Below are 22,761 nucleotides of genomic sequence, written 5' to 3' on the forward strand. Positions count from 1 at the left end.
CAGCCAATGACGCATTTGGTCGCGTTTTGCTAACGTAAACGCTGACGGAGGTACGCGATGACGTATGCGATCGTTGAAGGGCTATCCCAATACGTAGGGGTTGAATTTCAAGCCCTATCCCTTGTAGCTCAGTTTCAAGGGGAAGGGCCAAGGGGAAGGGGGAGGGGTAGAAATTAGAATTGGGATTGGGCCAAAATATGGGTAATAAAATTTGTTAATTTGTATCGAAAACGTACTGGCCCGCCCGGGCCACTGTTTGGCCAAATTTAGTGGCCCGAACTGGCCCGAAAGACGTAAAAAACACCGCCGGGCCATCGGGCAATTGCTAATGTCGAGCCCTGAAAATTATGAGATTAAAAGTTGGGAGTCAGGACAAATGCCCCATTACGGCTAGCAACACATTCGTGCTGATGATAAATTTAGATTTTTTTTTTTAACCTCCATGATCATAAAAGAGCCAAGAAAAGAAAAAGAAAGCAAATTCAATTAACTGGTTAAATAATTACATGTTAATTCCCACACAGTCAGCATTACAGAATTACACCACAGAATCAGAATCCATAAAAGTGGTACAACTGCAATAAAATGCTATTCAGCGATATAATGTTACAGGAAAGCAATCACGCAGGAAACCCTGCTATTGATTATTTTCCTCCAACAGCACATATGTTTTATTTCACCGTTCAGGGTTTAGCATGCTCCTTTAACTTACGTTGACGCTACCAGATGTCGTGGCTACTTGAATAACCCTCGCCAAGAGCGCTTTCGGCTTCGAGAAGATGGCGAGTGCCTCCAAGACCTTCGGATCCTCTTCCACCATTCTGCACCCAAAAGCCAATAAATACACTCAACACAAACATACAGCAGAACCAAACAATCCTGAAACCACGTTTAAAAAAAAAAAAATCTGTGGATCTTTAGACAAGAAACGTTTAATATCTTGACTATTCAAGAAGAATAAACCAAATTACATTAAAGTAAATATTGCCAAGATTGTCATTCAGGTTTAAAGTATAGCTTGGAGACGAAAATACAGGAGGCTGAACTGGAGGTAGGAGAGTTGATGTTGGGATTTTCATTATAGTGACAAAGTTGGACAGGATTAGAGGGACAGAGCGTATAGGACGGCTTGGAGACAAAGCGAGAGAGGAGAGCTTGAGATGGTTTGGACACATCCAGAAGAGAGATCCAGGGTATACTGGGGGGAGGGGGGGGGGGGGAGAGAGATACTGGAGATGGAGTTGCCAGGTAGAAGGAAAAAAGAGGGAAGAGCAAAGATGAGGTTTATGGATGTAGTGAAGGAGGACATGAGGACGGTTGGTGTGACCGAAGACCAGAACATCAAGGACGTAATCACTATCTGGCCTGCCGTCAAAACCACCATGATGACCAAAACATCAACCAGAACTGAAATGTGACGATGTGAGAGAGGACCAACCTCCACGACAAACTGTTTACAACAGGAAAATCAACAAAAAGGACTAAATTTTGTTCCCCGAGGGAAAATCTAACCAAAACAAACATCGATCAGAACTGAATTTGCACGATAAATGTATTAAAGTTGACCTAATGACTAATCTGTTCACAAAAAATGGACAAAACAATAGGGGTGTTCACACGGCAACTTTTACTCCGGTGTAGCACCGGGGCTGCCCCGGTAGAGCGTTCACACGGTACAAAGTTATACCGGTGTAGCCCCTGAAAGCTGCTTAAACCGGTGCAAATCTAACCCTGCTCGGGAGGTGGTTTCAGAAATTTACTCCGGAGTAAATGCTAGTTTGCGGGGCAGCACCGATATAAAATGGGACGTCTGAACGCTACAGGGGTAGACTCGCTACGCGTGACGAGAGTTGATTACATACAGGCATTGCATAATTTGCATCCTGGTACTTTGCACTTCCAAAATGGCGAATATCAACAACAACAGAACTGCATGTCTTCCAGTGTTGCCAGATTGGGCAGTTTTAAGTGCATTTTGGCAGATTTTAACATATTTTGGGCTGGAAAACGTCAGCAGTATCCGGCAACACTGGTGTCTTCATCCACGTTGTTTTCCCGGCGCTTGGTGATGCCATGACAACCGGGAAAAGGAAGTACATTTTCACGCATGCGCGTATTTCATTTCCGCATTATTACTATCGTATAGCACGGTCGCAAAAACTGCCGTGTGAACGCAAGTGGGGCTGCACCGGTGCTAACACGCTTCTCTCTAGTAAGCAGGGTTGTGATGTGTGAACGCTCCACAAAATTTACACCGGTGTAAGATATATTGCAACAAAATACATCGGTGCAGCATCGATGCAAATATGTGCCATGTGAATACCCCTAATGACCAAGTTTTATGCAGAAGGTCGAGTTCTTTCACATAAAACAAACAACCGGAACTGAAATCCGTTGAGAACTGAAGGAGGGAGATGTGATTTAACTGAAAATAAAGTTGTAAACAAATTGTTTACAACAGGGAAAAAAAAAAAAACACCAAGTTTTGTTCCTTGAAGGAAGATCGACTCAAAACAAAACAAACATCGATCAGAACTGGAATCGGATGAGAAGTCTGAGAGGAGATACAATTCTAGTGAGAGGCCTGGAAAAGTCATTAATTTGGCCTAATTAGTAACTCGTTAGCAGAAAATTTGACAAAACAACCAAGTTTTGTGCGGAGTGATGAGTTCTTTCAAACAAAACAATCGGAATGGAAGTCTGTGGAGAACTGAAGGACGAGATACGATTTAACTGAATTGTGGATGACGGACGCTATGCCACGCCGCGGCAACTGCTCATCACTCATGGTTAGATGAGCTAATAAAGATACGGCGGACAGGAGGAGATGGAGGGACGTTATCTGCTGTGGCAACCCCTAATGGGAACAGCCGAAAGAACTACTTCAGGTTTAAAAAAAAAAAGTCAACATTTGTATGATTCGTAAATGAACAGGAAGTGAAAAGACCAAAGTCACGGTTTAAAGGGAAATAAAACCAAGCACTTACTCCAGGTTTGTGGCAGCTCGTCTCATCCTGTTGCTCGTGGTTCGTCGTAGCTCCCTGCTTTTATACACACTCGGGTCTTCCTCTGTATCCTCCCAGACAGAGGAGCGCCATCCAGACTGCTGGGATAATCTCTGCGTGGGAAGCTGGTTCCTCGGACCCAGAACTCCCAGTTCCTGTTCATAAAGAGAACTCAGTTCAGCTGTACTCAGCCAAGACGCATCTGGAACCCAACGTTCGGATGTTTATTTCTTTCGCACTTGGGCTTTTTTTTTTTGGCCGCATGAAAAAAAAAAAAGGATTAAATATACATGATAAATTCTTATGATAAACATGATCATAAAGCTCACCTTTCATTTCTGTGGCAGAAAATATATAGTTTTAAGTGGGTGGGGCTTATACTCACTCTCAGCCTATGGCAGGCAGCTGCTGCAGCACGTCGCTCCGCCTCCTGTTTCCGTGACCCAAATCCCTCGACTTCGATCCTCTGAGGCCAGAGCAGTGTAACTGTCGCCCTCTGACACAACAAAAAAATAAATGAATAAAAATTCAGGCTTTTAGCATGGTTTCTATTCATGATATTTACAGATGTTCATTATCGGGCTGTGATGAACGAGCGTAAGGTCTCGTAAGGATTTATCCCGTCTGTACCTTCACATCTCCGTCTGTGCAGTTGTACTGGATATACTGAGAGATATTGGAGCGTCTCAGGGATCTGGACAGGGTTGAATGGAGGAGATGCTTTGGCTCGGGGAACTCCATGAGGAGGTCAGACTGGCCTGGAGAACAAACACAGCCAAGCTGGAGATCACGCATTACCTCACAAACGCACACTGGCCTACTAAACTATGGCTACGTTCACACTGCAGGCTGAAGCGACTCAAATCCGATCTTTTCGCCCATATGTGACCTGTATCCGATCTTTTATTGACAATATGAACGACACAGATCCGATTTTTTCAAATCCGACCCAAGCCGTTTGGATATGTGGTCCTAATTCCGATTCCTATCCGCTCTTTTCATATGCGACTTCAGTCTGAACCGCCAGGTCGCATTCATCCGACTTACACGTCATCAACAAGCCACAAACGTCACTATTCTGCGCTGAAGTAGGCGGCGGGTCTCTCAAAAAAAGTTACAACAACATGGCGCATAATCACGGGCGCAGATAGAGGGGGGGGATTGGTCCCACCCAGATTTAAATTCACCTCGCTCGGTCCCCCCCACTTATAGGGAGGAAAAAACGTCTATGCTGTCTTTCTTTGCATAAGGCAAACCTCACGGAAAAATCAAAAGACTAATTACCATTCGGTTTATTGAGGTGCACAGCAGTGTATACATAGATGCAACAACTCACATAAAACAAAACAAAGACTGATATTCGGTTGGTTGAGCTGCGCAGACTGCACAGGTTGCGAGCTCGAGCTTGGTTGCTATGGTAACCCACAACAAGTTTGACAGGCATATCGGGGTTGGGGTTGGTTTGCTGGCAGCTTTGTCCCCCCCCAGCTCAAAAAACGTATCTGCGCCCCTGCGCATGACATCAATGCGAGGGACGCTTCGGGCTGTGAAGGTTCTGAATCTTCTCAATGGAAGGACGCAGAGGTTAGGGAGCTGATTTCCATTTGGGGGGATGCAGCTATTCAAGCTAGACTGGATGGGTCATACCGCAACCGGGCGGTTTTACTTCCGTAAACACTGGCCATGCTCACTGCGTGTGACGTCGTCGTATCCTGCAATGCGCATGCGGAACACTTTTAGGTCGCTTTTCGTTCATACTGAGGATCACATACAAGTCGCATATATTTGTTAATGTGAACGACCTCACAAAAAAATCGGATTTCACAAAAAAAATCGGAATTGAGCATTAAGCCTTGCAGTGTGAACGTAGCGTATAATACAACCCCTGGCAAAAAGTATGGAATCACCAGTCTTGGATGAGCACTCATTCACACGTTTTATTCTGTAGAACAAACTCAGATCACAAACATGATACAATAATAAAGTCATTCCAAAGTGCAACTTCTTGGCCTTCAGAAACACTAAAATAAACGAAGAAAATACATTGTGATAGTCAGCAAATGTTACTTTTATAGACCAAGCACAGGGAAAAAAAAATATGGAATCACTCAATTTTCAGGTAGAAAATAAGGACTCGCCCAGTCAATTTCCTTTCCCTAAATTGACACCTGCCTCAGATTAGATCTGCTCGTTAGTCTGCAGTTAGAAACAGCGCAGTTATCACACCTTGGAGGGCTGCTGGACCAAGTGGATTGGCAAGAATCATGTCTCTTGAAACAAGAGAGAGGATTGTCAAACTTCTTAAAGAAGGTAACTCTTCACGCATGGTTGCCAAAGATGTGGGCTGTTCACAGTCAGCTGTATCTAAGATATGGACCAAGTACAAACAGCATGGGAAGGTTTTTAAAGCCAAGCGTACTGGTAGACCAAGGAAGACATCAAAGCGTCAAGACAAAAAAACTTAAGGCCATATGTCTTGAAAACCGAAAAAGTACAACAAAACAAATGAAGCATAAATGGGAGGAAGCTGGAGTCAATGTATGTGACCGAACCGTGAGAAATCGCCTAAAGGAAATGGGATTTTCATATAGGAAAGCTAAAAGAAAACCATCATTGACACCTAAACAGAAAAGAACAAGACTACAATGGGCTAAGGAGAAGCAATCATGGACTGTGGATGACTGGATGAAAGTTATCTTCAGTGATGAATCACGAATCTGCATTGGACAAGGTGATGATGCTGGAACTTTTGTTTGGTGCCGTTCCAGTGAGATTTATGAAGAGGACTGCCTGAAGAAAACATCCAAATTTCCACAATCCTTGATGATATGGGGCTGCATGTCAGGCAAAGGCACTGGGGAGATGGCTGTGGTTTAGGGGTGCAACGATTCACCGATGCATCGCGATACTTTCGCCACGATACGATATGTATCGCCGGCCAAAACGAATCGTGATACACAACGATACTAACTCATTTTCCGCATGTAGAGACTATATTATACTCAAAACAATTATAGTCGGGCGTGATCGTCGAAATGACACGAAAGGTGGGTATTTATTTGGAAACATTTGGGAAATTGACATATGCCGCTCTTGTCATTTCGAACACGGTAACAATTAAGTCCTGCAATCAATTTATCATACACCGTACTCAATATGCTAACGATGATAAGCTACTAAGTTCAGAGTGATCAACTTTTACGTGCGGGGCAGTTTCAATACCGTGTCCGAGGTATTCGCGCTTGCGCAGTAGATCGTGCGCTTCCGTGTGCATTCGGTTCTGTCCGTAGCCAATCAGATCGTTTGGTAACATTGACGTTGGCACGTGTTGCTAATACACGAGGTAGCTTCGTTATTAGTTTGTTTTTGAAAGACAGATGCTATTGTGCAAACGGTGTTTTAATCAACTAGTCTGTTTTAGTCCAACTAAGTCAGTTGGTCAGTCCAATCTCTGCATATGTACAGTGGATTATTCCACACACTGCATGTAATGTGCATGCATTGCTGATATATTGGTATTTAGTAAGAACTGTAAGCATGGTAAGAAGTCACCCTTTTATGTAAACGGATGAAGGATGTGTTATTATCTGTTTATATCGGCTGGTCACTCATCATTTCTCATACACTGTAATGTCTGCATAAATGTATGGTGTTATTGTTGATTCATATTAAAAATGTCATTTTTGACATTTTCACACCAGTTTGTCGTGTATCATTGTGTATCGCGATACGTATCGTATCGTGACCCTAATATCGTGATTCGTATCGTGGCCTAATGCATCGTTGCAGCCTTACTGTGGTTACTTCTTCAATAAATGCACAGGTTTACATTGACATTTTGGACAGTTTTCTTATCCCTTCAATTGAAAAGATGTTTGGGGATGATGAAATAATTTTCCAAGATGACAATGCATCGTGCCATAGAGCAAAAACTGTGAAAGCATTCCTTGGTGAAAGACACATCCAGTCAATGTCATGGCCTGCAAATGGTCCAGATCTCAACCCAATAGAAAACTTGTGGTGGAAATTGAAAAAAAAAAAAAAAATGGTCCACGACAAGGCTCCGGCCTGCAAAGCTGATCTGGCAACTGCAATCAAAGAGAGTTGGCACCAGATTGATGAAGAATACTGTTTGTCACTCATCAAGTCCGTGCCTAAGAGACTGCAAGCCGTTATAAAAGCCAGAGGTGGTGCAACTAAGTACTAGTGATGTGTTTTGAATGTTCTTTTGTTTGTCTGTTTTTCATGATTCCATATTTTTTTCCTCAGAATTGAGTGATTCCATATTTTTTTCCCTGTGCTTGGTCTATAAAAGTAACATTTACTGACTTCCACAGTGCTTTTTCTTCATTTATTTTATAGTGTTTCTGAAGGCCAAGAAGGTGCACTTTGGAATGACTTTATTATTGTATCATGTTTGTGATCCGAGTTTGTTCTACAGAATAAAACGTGTGAATGAGTGCTCATCCAAGACTGGTGATTCCATAATTTTTGCCAGGGGTTGTAAATATTCAGCAGAAAAATGTTGGAAGTGATCATTAAAAGGAATACTGGGGTGTTGGTCAAGAAAAAGTCAACACAAGAGCCAGCATAGGGCCAAAACGGGTCACTATTTTGAACAGAAACAAGAGAAATAAAAGGACGATGACAACATGGCTGCCTCCAGTGAGTTTTTGCCGAAATTCAAAGACGATGAGAATTTGGAGGATTTTATGGAATCAAGTGATGCTGAGAATACACACAAAAATGTATTTGTTTGTGCTCATGCACAGTTTGGAACTTTGGATAGTCTTTTTCCAATTTGGACATTTGGACGCTCGTATAGCAGAGATGGACAAAGACAGGGAGTTTGTCCTCATCTTCTACGGACATCTCCCACTTCAACGCGGGGTCGATGGATTTGACGAGTCTCTTCCAGGTTGCATGACTGCTCACTTTTTGTCTGGACAGGTCTTTCTCTCAAGTCCATTCTAATACTTTCTAACCATCTTTGTTTCAGGCTTCCTCTTTTCCCTTCCACCTCCATATCAAATCACTCTTCCAGCAACATACTCCTCTTTTCTCCTCATCACATGACCATACCACTGCAACCTCCTTTCGTACACCTTCTCTGATATCTTCCCCACTTTCGTTGTCATGCTAATCGTTTCGTTTCTAATCCGGTCTCTCCTCATCATTCCGCACATCCATCTCAGCATCCGCATTTCCGTGGTATCCAGCTTTTTCTCTTGAACCTTCTTCACAGGTCATGTTTCTGCTTAATATAGTATTGCTGGTTTAACCACTGACTCGTACACTTACACATTCATTCACTTTCACACAACACTCCTGACACACTTTTCCAATTTCTCAGAAATTCACGGAGTTAAACCTCTAATTTTTTTTTTCTAATTCTTTGTAGTTAACACTTAGTTTGGAATTTTTTGATGAGGGATATAAATCAAATTCACCAAGCACTCAGAGGCACCGGCTGAAATTATGGATTCTCTTCAGTAGACACAGGGTAATCATAATTGTAATTAATTACAATTTTTTAATGTAATCAATGTAATTGTAATTTTACTCAGGAAACACGCTGTAATTGTAATCATAGGTATGAATAATGGTAATCATATAAGAAAATTACATGATGGTATATGAAGAACATTGGTACCTTGTGTATACTGAACATCTCTGGTCTATTTACCTGCAAGGTCAGTAGACTTTAACCCGCTGGGGTCTGAGGGTATTTTCTGGCACGCTAATGATTTTGGCATCCTCTGATTTTATCAATTTCGACAAATCTAAGCAGCATTTTCAAAGTCATATGACTTTTTTTGTATTCAGCACAAGTTCAGCTACAATAATATCTCTGCAGTATGTATATCATGATTGTACTTTAAAAAAAAAACAGATAAATGAAGATTATGTTTTAGAACTGTGTTGGAACATGTGAAAAATCATGACCTTACCCATTGTATCGGACCTTTTTGGTCACTTGAGGTGATTCTGTTCAGTTTTAGGAATGGACTGAGCAAAAAACTTAAATCTGCTCCATTAATTTGGACAATTAACTGGCCATCAAAATATGTATGCCCTATTGTTTTGGGATAAAGGGTTGGCAGTGGGAGGGGATTCAATGAGAAGGGTAAAAATTTTCATTCCATTCAATGAGAAGAGTGAAAACCCCTTCCACTGCCAACTCTTAATCCCATCAGGTCAAGTCCTAGTGGGCAAGGTCATGCCCCCCCCCCAACACAGCTCTAAAACTACTTTTTATCACAGCTTCATTTATCTGGTATTTGACTCGATTCAGTGCATCTTGAAATTAACTCTTGTACCAATTTACTCAGTTCATAACCACAATCAACTCTGTTACACAACTACTCTAATTTTGCTCCCACTCCAAATTTTACTCTCGAAACTCAAAATAGAACAAAATTAACTATTTTGAGAAAAATAATTTTAACTATGGGGGAAAAAAAAAAAAACGCTCAGTCATTTTCCTGTGTCTGCATGACAGCGCACGCGTATCAACCGATCTGCTCATCATAGACCGGAAATAGAAGAAAGAAATTAGGTAATGTTTTCACATATAGTCTCTCGCACTTTAATGTACACTGACCAGTTTTGCATTACATTTTACATTAATGGAGACTAAATGTGGGGCAGCACGGTGGTGTAATGGTTAGCGCTGTCGCCTCACAGCAAGAAGGTCCGGGTTTGAGCCCCGTGGCCGGCGAGGGCCTTTCTGTGTGGAGTTTGCATGTTCTCTCCGTGTCCGCGTGGGTTTCCTCCGGGTGCTCCGGTTTCCCCCACAGTCCAAAGACATGCAGGTTAGGTTAACTGGTGACTCTAAATTGACCGTAGGTGTGAATGTGAGTGTAAATGGTTGTCTGTGTCTATGTGTCAGCCCTGTGATGACCTGGCGACTTGTCCAGGGTGTACCCCGCCTTTCGCCCGTAGTCAGCTGGGATAGGCTCCAGCTTGCTTGCGACCCTGTAGAACAGGATAAAGTGGCTAGAGATGATGAGATGAGAGACTTGTGAAAACATACGTAATGAAAAATTATAATAAAATGTTACAAGTAAAACAAACATTGTTCTTGTTTTTTCCCTTTATTTTCACCATTTGATTCATTGAATAGTATTGCTCATAAGTGCCCAAATAGGTCAAAAGCACTTGTCCATAACAGAATTTGGCATGGTATTTGCTGTAATCGTAATTGTGCTCAAGTAATCATAATCGTGGTACATGTGATGTAATCGTAATTGAATTTCACATAATCGCCCCAAGTCTACTCTTCGGTGACTGGCGTAGTACTATTTTCTTCAGGGGGCCCCTCAGAGAATCCATAACTTCAACCGGAGCCATCCAGTGCATGGTATATTTGATTAACATTCAATATTATATCGGTCTTTATTTATTTATTTTTTAAACTTAGTCTACATTTATCGACATTTTACTCCCTACTTGAGCTGCTGCAAACACCTGAATTTCCCTTCATGGGGCTCAGTAATAAATCTTAATGCAATTGGTGCCAGAAATCTCTTATCAGGTCAAGCCCTAGCACACACATACACTACTGATGTTGCCTACAACAGTGGTGCTCGAAAGTTTTTGAACCCTTTAGAATTTTCTATATTTCTGCATAAATATGACCTAAAACAACATCAGATTTTCAAACAAGTCCAACCCAGTTGAACAAATGAGACAAAAATATTATACTTGGTCATTTAATTATTGAGGAAAATTTTCCAATATTACATATCTGTGAGTGGCAAAAGTATGTGAACCTCTAGGATTAGCAGTTAATTTGAAGGTGAAATTAGAGTCAGGTGTTTGTCATCCCATTGACTGAAATCAGGTGTGAGTGGGCATCCTGTTTTATTTAAAGAACAGGGATCTATCAAAGTCTGATCTTCACAACACATGTTTGTGGAAGTGCATCATGGCACGAACAAAAGGAGATTTCTGAGGACCTCAGAAAAAGTGTTGTTGATGCTCATCAGGCTGGAAAAGGTTATAAAACCATCTCTAAAGAGTTTGGACTCCACCAATCCACAGTCAGACAGACTGTGTACAAATGGGGGAAATTCAAGACCATTGTTACCCTCCCCAGGAGTGGTCGACCAACAAAGGCCAAGTTTACATTAGACCGTATCTGTCTCGTTTTCTTCGCGGATGCACTGTCCGTTTACATTAAAACACCTGGAAATGCCGGGAAACGGGAATCCGCCAGGGTCCACGTATTCAATCCAGATCGTGTCTGGTCCGGTGCTGTGTAAACATTGAGAATACGCGGATACGCTGTGCTGAGCTCTAGCTGGCATCGTCATTGGACAACGTCACTGTGACATCCACCTTCCTGATTAGCTGGCGTTGGTCATGTGACGTGACTGCTGAAAAATGGCGCGGACTTCCGCCTTGTATCACCTTTCATTAAAGAGTATAAAAGTATGAAAATACTGCAAATACTGATGCAAATACTGCCCATTGTGTAGTTATGATTGTCTTTAGGCTTGCCATCCTTCCACTTGCAAGTGGTAAGTGACGCGCATGCCCGACATGCACTGAGATCACACGCACAGCGGCTCAGTCCCAAATCACTGCTCGTGCGCTCCACTCGGGCGCTGTGTGAGCTGCGCAGGGTCGGAGTGCGCACCCTCCAGAGGGCACTCGCTGTTCAGGGCGGAGTGATTTGGAGCGCAGGATGCCTGTGGAGCCGAGCGTATCCGTGTATTGGTGTTGCTGTGTGCACGCGAATCGTGTATTGGCGTTGCTGTGTGCACACTAATCGTTTTAAAAACGTTAATCTGATGATCCGCTGATACGGTCTAATGTAAACCCCACCAAAGATCACTCCAAGAGCAAGGCGTGTAATAGTCGGCGAGGTCACAAAGGACCCCAGGGTAACTTCTAAGCAACTGAAGGCCTCTCTCACATTGGCTAATGTTAATGTTCATGAGTCCACCATCAGGAGAACACTGAACAACAATGGTGTGCATGGCAGGGTTGCAAGGAGAAAGCCACTGCTCTCCAAAAAGAACATTGCTGCTCTTCTGCAGTTTGCTAAAGATCACGTGGACAAGCCAGAAGGCTATTGGAAAATTTTTGTGGACGGATGAGACCAAAATAGAACTTTTTGGATTAAATGACGAGTTATGTTTGGAGAAAGGAAAACACTGCATTCCAGCATAAGAACCTTATCCCATCTGTGAAACATGGTGGTGGTAGTATCATGGTTTGGGCCGGTTTTGCTGCATCTGGGCCAGGACGGCTTGCCCTCATTGATGGAACAATGAATTCTGAATTATACCAGTGAATTCTAAAGGAAAATGTCAGGACATCTGTCCATGAACTGAATCTCAAGAGAAGGTGGGTCATGCAGCAAGACAACGACCCTAAGCATAGGGCTGCACGATATCAGAAAAACATGCGATATTCGATAACATAACTGAATATCTCGATATCGATATGTATCACGATAATTAAATATATGTTTTTCTTACCTCTACTCGCCGTTCTGCCCTGTATCTAGCATTTAAAAAAAAACACCCAATGCATCGCTTCCATTCCAACATTTTTTATTGGAAAAACATGGCTACACCTGCAATGGTGTCCATCAATCATCTTTAAATCTCTTAAATTTTTGTGAGCGCAGCAGAAAATGTCTTAAGTTGAAGTAAACAAAAAACTGAAAACTACATTACATTAACATAAAGCATTCAAAATGGCAATTTCAGCGGCTCCCGGGAGATGAAGGTGAGCGACACAGATTCACCATAAACTCCAACACAATCTGTTAATAACACATGCGGGTGAGAGAGCAGTGGTGTGTGTGTGTGTGAGAGAGAGAGGGAGAGAGCGGTAGCATGTGTGAGTGAGCGAGCAGTAGTGTGTGTGTGTGTGTGTGTGAGAGAGAGAGAGTGGTAGTGTGTGTGCGAGTGAGCGAGCGGTAGTGTGTGAGGGTGAGAGGTAGAGTGTGTGTGTGTGTGTGAGAGAGAGAGTGAGCGCGGTTTTATGTTTTTATGCTTCTGTACGGCAGTGTTTGTTGCACAGCAGTGTTTGTCCCAGTGAGCCGCCCCACCACTGTTTTACAGGTACATGTCTTTCAAAGTACCTGAGTTTGCAGTACATCACCCCTCCTGAATCCAAAGTACTTCCAAATAGCAGAAGTGCATTTTTTTTTTGGAAACCAGTTCCTCCTCACACAAGTTTGTCTCACCACACTTGCTCCCGCCTTCCACCATCACCACGAGGCTTTTACTTGTTTTGCAATAGGGGGCGGAGTTATCCCGCGGCGCTTGTTGACATTCAAATGTGATTGGACGGCACAGAAAAATGTGCCTTTTATCTAAATTTAAGTAATTTTTGCGGTATGTGTATCGCAAACTATGATATCGCGATATCAATACTTTTTCGATATATTGTGCAGCCCTACCTAAGCACACAAGTCGTTCTACCAAAGAATGGTTAAAGAAGAATAAAGTTAATGTTTTGGAATGGCCAAGTCAAAGTCCTGACCTTAATCCAATGGAAATGTTGTGGAAGGACCTGCAGCGAGCAGTTCATGTGAGGAAACCCACCAACATCTCCCGTGACCCGACCGTAAGGGGGACACGCTAACCACTAGGCAAGTCGCCGGTTCTGTACAGAGGCACGGGCTAAAATTCTTCCAATCCGGTGTGCAGGACTGATCAACAGTTACCGTAAATGTTTGGTTGCAGTTATTGCTGCACAAGGGGGTCACATAAGGTATTAGGCAGAGACCCGTCCACCCGTAAATTTGACGGGCAATTGCCGATTTCAACGGGCAAGTATACACACAGACGGATACTGAAACGGACGATAATGCCGAAAATTTTCGCACATGAATACTCCCACATGTCATCCGATAAATCCAGTTATGTTCCGCCCACACACGGACTGGCCATCGGGAGTAGCGGGAGTTTTCCCGGTGGGCTGGTGGTTCAGCGTGGGCCGGCGGAGAAAAAAAAAAAAAAAAAAACAGTTGCGCGCTGGCCTTTAATATGATAAGCAATGTTAACAGTTTCTTTAACAAACTGTTAACATTGCTTATTACAGTTGCGCGCTGGCCTTTAATATGATAAGCAATGTTAACAGTTTGTTAAAGAAACTGTTAACATTGCTTATCATATTAAAGGCCAGCGCGCAACTGTTTTTTTTTTTTCTCCGCTGGCCCACGCTGAACCACCGGCCCACTGGGAAAACTCCCGCTACTCCCGATGGCCAGTCCGTGTGTGGTTCCGCCATCATTTACAAATCGTAAGAAACACAGTTTAATACGAAAAATACTGAAAACTTGAAATGAAAAATCAGAATATTTCATCGCTTCCGCCATTTTGGCCCGCACTGAATCTTGTAACATGCGGACTGAATAAATCGCGAATTCTGATTGGTCGAAAATTGCCAAACACCCTGCGTTGTAGTTTCCTCTTTCTTGGCGGGAGAACCGCATTTTTTTTTGCTGACTCACTCTTCTGGATCAAGATGAATCCCAACAAACGCCCCAAATTGAATGTGACAAAAACTGATTCGTTTTTCCACAAAAAGACAGAAAAGGTATGTGTGATACATTGATTAACAAGGGGGGTTCATTGGGGTATGGTAAAATAGAATACGGTTGGTTTTTTTTTTATTAAATACTGTAACTAGATCAAAAGATTATATACAATTCATTGTTGTTTATTTTCTTTTCACTTTTGTTACCAAATCAGACACCATACATACATCTGATACATTCAGGAGTGAAACTGAAAAAAATACAAAGTAAAAATATGCAATATTTCTGATCAAAAATTACACGCCATTTCACCCTGAAAATGTCCTAGAATGCAGGAAATGAAGTCTAAATTTCAAAAATTTTCTGGGGGGGCATGCCCCCAGACCCCCCTAGAGGGACTTCGCGCCTGCGGCGCTCGTCTTCGCACCTGCGGCGCTTATCAGGATTATATAAAATATTATTTTTGACTGGTAAATTTCTTTTTCTGCCTAATACCCTAGGGTCACATCAGATACTGAAAGCAAAGGTTCACATACTTTTGCCACTCACAGATATGTAATATTGGATCATTTTCCTCAATAAATAAATGACCAAGTATAATATTTTTGTCTCATTTGTTTAACTGGGTTCTCTTTATCTACTTTTAGGACTTGTGTGAAAATCTGATGTTTTAGGGTTCACAAGCTTTCAAGCACCACTGTATCTCATACTATATTGCTTAATTATTTTTTTTTATAGATAATTACTAAGGCACATTCACGAAACATAGTGTCGTCTCTAGACAAACGATTTTGCGGTCTCCATTTTTTTTCTTTGTCGTGTGGGTATTTTTCTTTTTCTTTAAAAATTGATGGAACAATGAATTCTGAATTATACCAGCGAATTCTAAAGGAAAATGTCAGGACATCTGTCCATGAACTGAATCTCAAGAGAAGGTGGGTCATGCAGCAAGACAACGACCCTAAGCACACAAGTCGTTCTACCAAAGAATGGTTAAAGATTTGGAATGGTCAAGTCAAAGTCCTGACCTTAATCCAATCGAAATGTTGTGGAAGGACCTGAAGCGAGCAGTTCATGTGAGGAAACCCACCAACATCCCAGAGTTGAAGCTGTTCTGTATGGAGGAATGGGCTAAAATTCCTCCAAGCCGGTGTGCAGGACTGATCAACAGTTACCGGAAACGTTTAGTTGCAGTTATTGCTACACAAGGGGGTCACACCAGATACTGAAAGCAAAGGTTCACATACTTTTGCCACTCACAGATATGTAATATTGGATCATTTTCCTCAATAAATAAATGACCAAGTATAATATTTTTGTCTCATTTGTTTAACTGGGTTCTCTTTATCTACTTTTAGGACTTGTGTGAAAATCTGGTGATGTTTTAGGTCATATTTATGCAGAAATATAGAAAATTCTAAAGGGTTCAAAGGGTTTTAGTCCCTAAATTATGAGATTACTCACTCACTCACTCACCTTCCTTGACATTTAAACTCCATGTTTAGAAGAAAGAGTGCAGTACATCACCCTGACACTGAGTTTCTAGGCCTTTGAGCATCATAGAGCAGTTTTTCTCAACCATGTTCACCTGAATATCAAGCTGTAAAACCTGACACTATATTCGTTATTTAATAACAATGTTTTTTAAAAGGTATTCGATACTACATCACTCTGAACAGTGCACTCCATGCCCGATAGGAAGGGGTTTGAGATGCCGGGTTGGAACACTACCTCTGTCCGGATCTGTGTTCGTTTCTCCGCGGCTGTGAGCGGTTCCGGTTCGGGTCCTGTATAAGCTCACACCGGTCCGGTCGAAACCGCTTCTGATATCAAAGGTTTTCCTCCCAAGGTTGCACAGAGTCCGAAGACGCATGATGCACAGACAGTGCGCCGCCATATTTACACATAACACTCTGCTTCGGTGCCTCAAACAGGAAGAGAGTCCGCGGCCTCAGCAGCGCCATCTGTCGGTGCGGCATAAGAACAACGCTGCATTGACACACACACACACACACACAATAACCAGTCAAGGAGTTGATTGATTGATTTTCATTATCTGTAGCCGCTTTATCCTGTTCTACAGGGTCGCAGGCAAGCTGGAGCCTATCCCAGCTGACTACGGGCGAAAGGCAGGGTACACCCTGGACAAGTCGCCAGGTCATCACAGGGCTGACACACAGACACAGACAACCATTCACACTCACATTCACACCTACGGTCAATTTAGAGTCACCAGTTAACCTAACCTGCATGTCTTTGGACTGTGGGGGAAACCGGAGCACCCGGAGGAAACCCACGCGGACACGGGGAGAACATGCAAACTCCGCACAGAAAGGCCCTCGCCGGCCACGGGGCTCGAACCCAGGACCTTCTTGCTGTGAGGCGACAGCGCTATCCACTACACCACCGTGCCGCCCATATAGCTTCTGTTTACACAAATTAACGCTGCGATATGTAATCTTCAGAAGTGTCTTCATCTCTAACAGTCTTAAAGTGCATATCACGGGTAAATTCCGAAGCAAGATCAATGTAATTCTCCTATTTTATATTAAACTTTGGTCAAATATCTGTCACGTTTTGCATTTTGTGCAATTTTTTTTTTTTACCTTGTGCAATATCAGAAAAATTCAGTTGAAATCAAGCCATTTGCGGCGAATTCATCCGCCTCTGAAAAAACTTCGCATTTGGATTTCCCGGCAAACATTGATTTTCGTGACGTCACATGCGGGACGCCTCTTTCTGAATCCTACGTCAGTGCTGATCATGGCCGTAGCCAGCTATGAGGCCACCGTGGTCCAGACCTCGGTCATTTTTCATCTTATCTCATCTCATTATCTGTAGCCGCTTTATCCTGTTCTACAGGGTCGCAGGCAAGCTGGAGCCTATCCCAGCTGACTACGGGCGAAAGGCAGGGTACACCCTGGACAAGTCGCCAGGTCATCACAGGGCCGACACATAGACACAGACAACCATTCACACTCACATTCACACCTACGGTCAATTTAGAGTCACCAGTTAACCTAACCTGCATGTCTTTGGACCGTGGGGGAAACCGGAGCACCCGGAGGAAACCCACGCAGACAACATGCAAACTCCACACAGAAAGGCCCTCGCCGGCCACTAGGCTTGAACTCGGACCTTCTTGCTGTGAGGCGACAGCGCTAACCACTACACCACCGTGCCGCCCCTTGAGATTGATTGATTTTATTTAGTAAAAATAATGCACAAAATACATAAATTTATTTTTTTCGCAGTCCAAATCCTGCTCTCTGATTGGCTGGCAAGCGGGTCCATATCCTACGGTACGGACCACGGTTACAGACCTCTGGCGACTCGCTCGTTCACAACAACAACAAACATAGTAGCAATTTTTGTCAACATTTATTTTCGCATTTCTCAGGAGAATAGCATTAAGTTTACAGCATGGACAGTGATAACGACAGTGTTCACAGCGAAAGCGAGTTTTACTACCCTGAGGAAGAAGAAATAAAAGAAAACATTTCAGGAGAAAGCTAAAAACCTCTAACTGTTGCTAACGCCGAGCAAAAACATGGCTGAATCCTGAATGACTCTTATTTGTATAAATAGGGGACTACATAGGCGGCAAAATGTAGTTTTTTTCCTGCCATGGAAGTGCACTTGTATACCGAGGAGGAAGCCATTTACATTACAGCCGTGAATGAGGATTCAAAATGGCGGCTCGGCTCGGTTTTCCCTTTCAGGCGCTCTCGTTTTCTGTTAGAATTTGGTAAAGAAAAAAATAAATATATTATTTACCAGCTTAAAGTTGGTCCGTATGGTGAAATACCGTGACCTCGGCCTTGAATACTGACCTCGGCCCAGAGGACCTCAGTCAGTACTTTCAAGACCTCGGTCACGGTATTTCACGCTACGAACCTCCCAGCTGGTAAATAACATATATAGTGGACATTAAGAGACACGGATAACACAAGAAAGTGTATAACATTTATTTCCATTGTGGTCTGACAAATTTAGAAACACTAAAGTGTTCTTTCTTTAAAGCAGATACGCAGAATCTTTATTTTTAAAGTGCATATCCTGGACCAATTTTGTTTTTTGTTTTTTTTATATGAAAGTATGTCCCTTTACACACTCATCCAGAAGGGTACATTTTGCACAAGCCCATCTGTCTACAGCAGAAAAAAAATAAAATAACAAAATGCATCTGGAAAAATCCCAAGGGAGTCTGGAGCCAGATTTGTGACGTTACCTGTGGAAGCGCCAGCAGGCTGCGAGACCTTGCATGGTTTCAGTGCACAGCCTGTGTAGACCAAGTTTAGCAGCTAGCGATTTTGCATTGAAATATGGAATTGTCACCTGAGCGCAATGTTACTTCACTTTTCGATGAAGAATATAATGAGGTGTCAGAATTATTTCTTACCCTAGCAACAGTCAACTTGTGAATTGCCGATTTTCTTGGTCTTTTTCTCGGCTCTTCTTGGTCCTCGGCTTCCGGGTGCTTCGCACGAAGTGCTCCCATTTCTCTCTCATTGTCCGGTCTTTTGGAAAATGATGAGTACTAATCCCATCATGATTGGTGTTGCTACACCCTCCAACAATACATCTGTTAACAATTTTAATAATGATGTGATAACATTGAAGAAATTTGCAGAAAACCACCAGGTCGTTTTCTCATAAACAAACCAGCGCTGACGTAGGATTCAGAAGGAGGCGTCCCGCACGCGACGTCACGAAAATCAATGTTTGCCAGGAAATCCAGTTGGCAAGTTTTTTCAGAGGCGGACCAATTCACCTCAAATGGCTTGATTTCAACTGAATTTTTCTGGTATTGCGCAAGGTAAAAAAAATTGCACAAAATGCAAAATATGACAGATATTTGACTAAAGTTTAATATAAAATAGGAGAATTACATTGATCTTGCTCCTAAATTTACCCATGATATGCACTTTAAATAAATTTGAGTGGATAGTATCTCCATCCTTGACTCTTGTATGCTACATAAATGGGAATAAATTTTTTTTTCGAGAGTTAAAATCGACTGCAAAGTTGGCATTCGAGCTGTCCCACTGAGCCAGTTTTAAGGCCGAGGCCTTTGACAGCTATAGACCAAAGTCCATCCATCCATCCGTTATCTGTAGCCACTTATGCTGTCCTACAGGGTCTCAGGCAAGCTGGAGCCTATCCAGCTGACTATGGGCGAGAGGAAGGGTACACCCTGGACAAGTCACCAGGTCATTGCAGGGCTAACACATACAGTGCCTTGCAAAAGTATTCATACCCCTTGAACTTTTTCACATTTTTCCACCTTACAACCACGAACTTAAAAGTTTTTTATTGAGATTTTATGTGATAGACCAACACAGAGTAGCACATAATTGTGAAGTGAAACAAAAATGATAAATGGTCTTCAAAATTTTAAACAAATAAAAATCTGAAAAATGTGATGTGCATTAGTATTCAGCCCCCCTGCGTCAATACTTTGTAGAGCCACCTTTTGCTGCAATTACAGCTGCAAGTCTTTTGTGGTATGTCTCTACCAGCTTTGCACATCTAGACACTGAAATTTTTGCCCATTCTTCTTTGTAAAATAGCTCAAGCTCAACCAGATTGGATGGAGAGCATCTGTGAACAGCAATTTTCAAGTCTTGCCACAGATGCTCAATGGGATTTATGTCTGGACTTTGACTGGGCCATTCTAACACATGAATATTCTTTGATCTAAACCATTCCATTGTAGCTCTGGCTGTATGTTTAGAGTTATTGTCTTGCTGGAAGGTGAATCTCCTTCCCAGTCTCAAGTCTTTTGCAGCCTCCAACAGGTTTTCTTCCAGGATTGCCCTGTATTTAGCTCCATCCATCTTCCCATCAACTCTGACTAGCTTCCCTGTCCCTGCTGAAGAAAAGCATCCCCATAACATGATGCTGCCACCACCATGTTTCACAGTGGGGATGGTGTGTGCAGGGTGATGAGCAGTGTTAGTTTTCTGCCACACATAGTGCTTTGCATTTAGGCCAAAACGTTCAACTTTGGTCTCATCTGACCAAAGCACCTTCTTCCACATGTTTGCTGTGTCCCCTACATGGCTTCTGGCAAACTGCAAATGGGACTTCTTATGCCTGCCTTTCAACAATGGCTTTCTTCTTGCCACTCTTCCAAAAAGGCCAGATTTGTGGAGTGTATGACTTATAGTTGTCCTGTGCACAGATTCTCCCACCTGAGCTGTGGATTTCTGCAGCTCCTCCAGAGTGATCATGGGCCTCTTGGCTGCTTCTCTGACCAGTGCTCTCCTTGCTCGCTCTGTCAGTTTAGGTGGACGGCCATGTCTTGGTAGGTTTGCAGTTGTGCCATACTTTTTCCATTTTTGAATGATGGATTGAACAGTGCTTCTTGAGATGTTCAGAGCTTGGGATTTTTTTTTATAACCTAACTCTGCTTTAAACTTCTCCAGAACTTTATCACTGACTTGTCTGGTGAGTTCTTTGGTCTTCATGATGCTGTTTGTTCTTCAGTGTTCTCTAACAAACCACTGAGGCCTTCACAGAACAAATGTATTCATGCTGAGAGTAAATTACACACAGAAGGACTCTATTAACTAATTAGATGACTTCTGAAGGCAATTGATTGCACTGGATTGTATTTAGAGGTATCAGAGTACAGGGGGCTGAATACTAATGCACACCACATTTTTCAGATTTTTATTTGTTTAAAATTTTGAAGACCATTTATCATTTTCGTTTCACTTCACAATTATGTGCTACTCTGTGTTGGTCTATCACATAAAATCTCAATAAAAAACTTTTAAGTTCATGGTTGTAAGGTGGAAAAATGTGAAAAAGTTCAAGGGGTATGAATACTTTTTCAAGGCACTGTAAACACAGATAACCATTCATGCTCACATTCACACCTACAGTCAATTTAGAGCCACCAATTAGCCTAACCTGCATGCCTTTGGACTGTGGGGGAAACCGGAGCACCCAGAGGAAACCCACACGGACAGAGGATGCAAACTCCACATGGAAAGGCCCTCGCTGGCCGCGAACCCAGGACCTTCTTGCTGTGAGGCGACAGTGCTAACCACTACACCACCGTGCCGCCCTAGACCAAAGTCATGTAAATAAAAATTTATGGTGAAAGTAAGAAATACCGTTGCCGACTTGCTCAACTAAGATTGATTTGACTTCATTGATTGTGGGTTGACTCTGATTAAAACAGGATAGGTGTGATAACTTATGCAACATACATGTACATGCACGCATTTTCACTGATAAAACATAAAAGGCTAATTAAATAATCAGATGAACTGAGACAATCGCATTCTGAAGCAAATTAAATAATCTTATACTGGTAACTTAAACTCACAATACAAATTACATGTATTAATCTAAATGCAGGTAAACAACGAGTTGTGTTGTGATGTATCCAAATGAGAGTTGCATCTTAACTGTCTGTGTTCTCGCTTATTGAAGGCCAAGCTTGTGGCCGATTGTTTTGAAACAATCTGACTTTCAGTTCTCTGTTCATTCACTTCTTCCATGTAAGGGAGAGATGGCAGCGATATTCAGTTGAGAAATAAGACGGCTGCTCCACTATCTCTCCATACTGTGTATTCCGCCATTACTGCTAGGCTCAGGCAATTACTCAAACCCAGGACAGGACGGGACGTCACTGGTTTCAGCAACAACCACGGGGAGGTCACTGCCCGAGTGATATGTCACATCCCGTCCCATTCCGTCCCGGGTTTTAGCAACAACCCTCAGCTCACACTCTGGGAGAACTGGTGCAACTGAACATACTTTCCTTTTCTTGTAGTTTTCTTTTCCTTTAATTGTTGATACTGCACCCTCTTTCAATACGGGCTTATAGCCAATGCTCCTCAACAGATCAGAGGTCTCGTACAAGTCTTCAGTAAAATGTGCAGAGCAGTGGAGAGACCACTTCATTGGCGCCCAATGTGCCCGTGAACTTCTCACAAAAGGCATCCAAATCTTTGTAGTTTGAACATTCTTGGGCCATTAATGCAATGTAAATCCACCTTCTGTCATGTTGCTACACCCACCAGCAACACATCTACATGGCATGGTGATAAATTAGCTCAAAATGGAGTGCGCTGCCATATTTACACAAAACACTCTGCTTTGGTGCCTCAGACAGGAGGAGAGTCCATGTCCTCACCAGCGCCATCTGTCGGCGCAGCATAAGAACAATGCTGCATTTACACTCGGGCTGATGCTAATACAATAACACACACACAAAATAACCAGTCAAGG

The 22,761-nt window shown here is 42.6% G+C and overlaps 1 protein-coding gene across 2 annotated transcripts in view; it reads right to left on the minus strand.

Annotated features, from left to right (window-relative positions):
• Nucleotides 1–16,415, minus strand: part of dhx30 (DEAH (Asp-Glu-Ala-His) box helicase 30) — a 55,348-nt gene extending 38,933 nt beyond the window's left edge. For both annotated transcript variants that reach the window (XM_060913919.1, XM_060913911.1), the window contains exons 1-5: nt 16,243–16,415; nt 3,636–3,763; nt 3,391–3,501; nt 2,988–3,160; nt 713–821 (exon numbers count right to left, since the gene is read on the minus strand). In XM_060913919.1, coding sequence (XP_060769902.1) covers nt 713–821; nt 2,988–3,160; nt 3,391–3,501; nt 3,636–3,763; nt 16,243–16,408 — 687 coding nt within the window. In that variant the 5' untranslated portion in view covers nt 16,409–16,415. The remainder of the gene's footprint in view (nt 1–712; nt 822–2,987; nt 3,161–3,390; nt 3,502–3,635; nt 3,764–16,242) is intronic.
• Nucleotides 16,416–22,761: the final 6,346 nt, after the last annotated feature.

Source organism: Neoarius graeffei, chromosome 1 (assembly GCF_027579695.1).
Source record: "Neoarius graeffei isolate fNeoGra1 chromosome 1, fNeoGra1.pri, whole genome shotgun sequence".
Taxonomy (NCBI): Eukaryota; Metazoa; Chordata; class Actinopteri; order Siluriformes; family Ariidae; genus Neoarius; species Neoarius graeffei.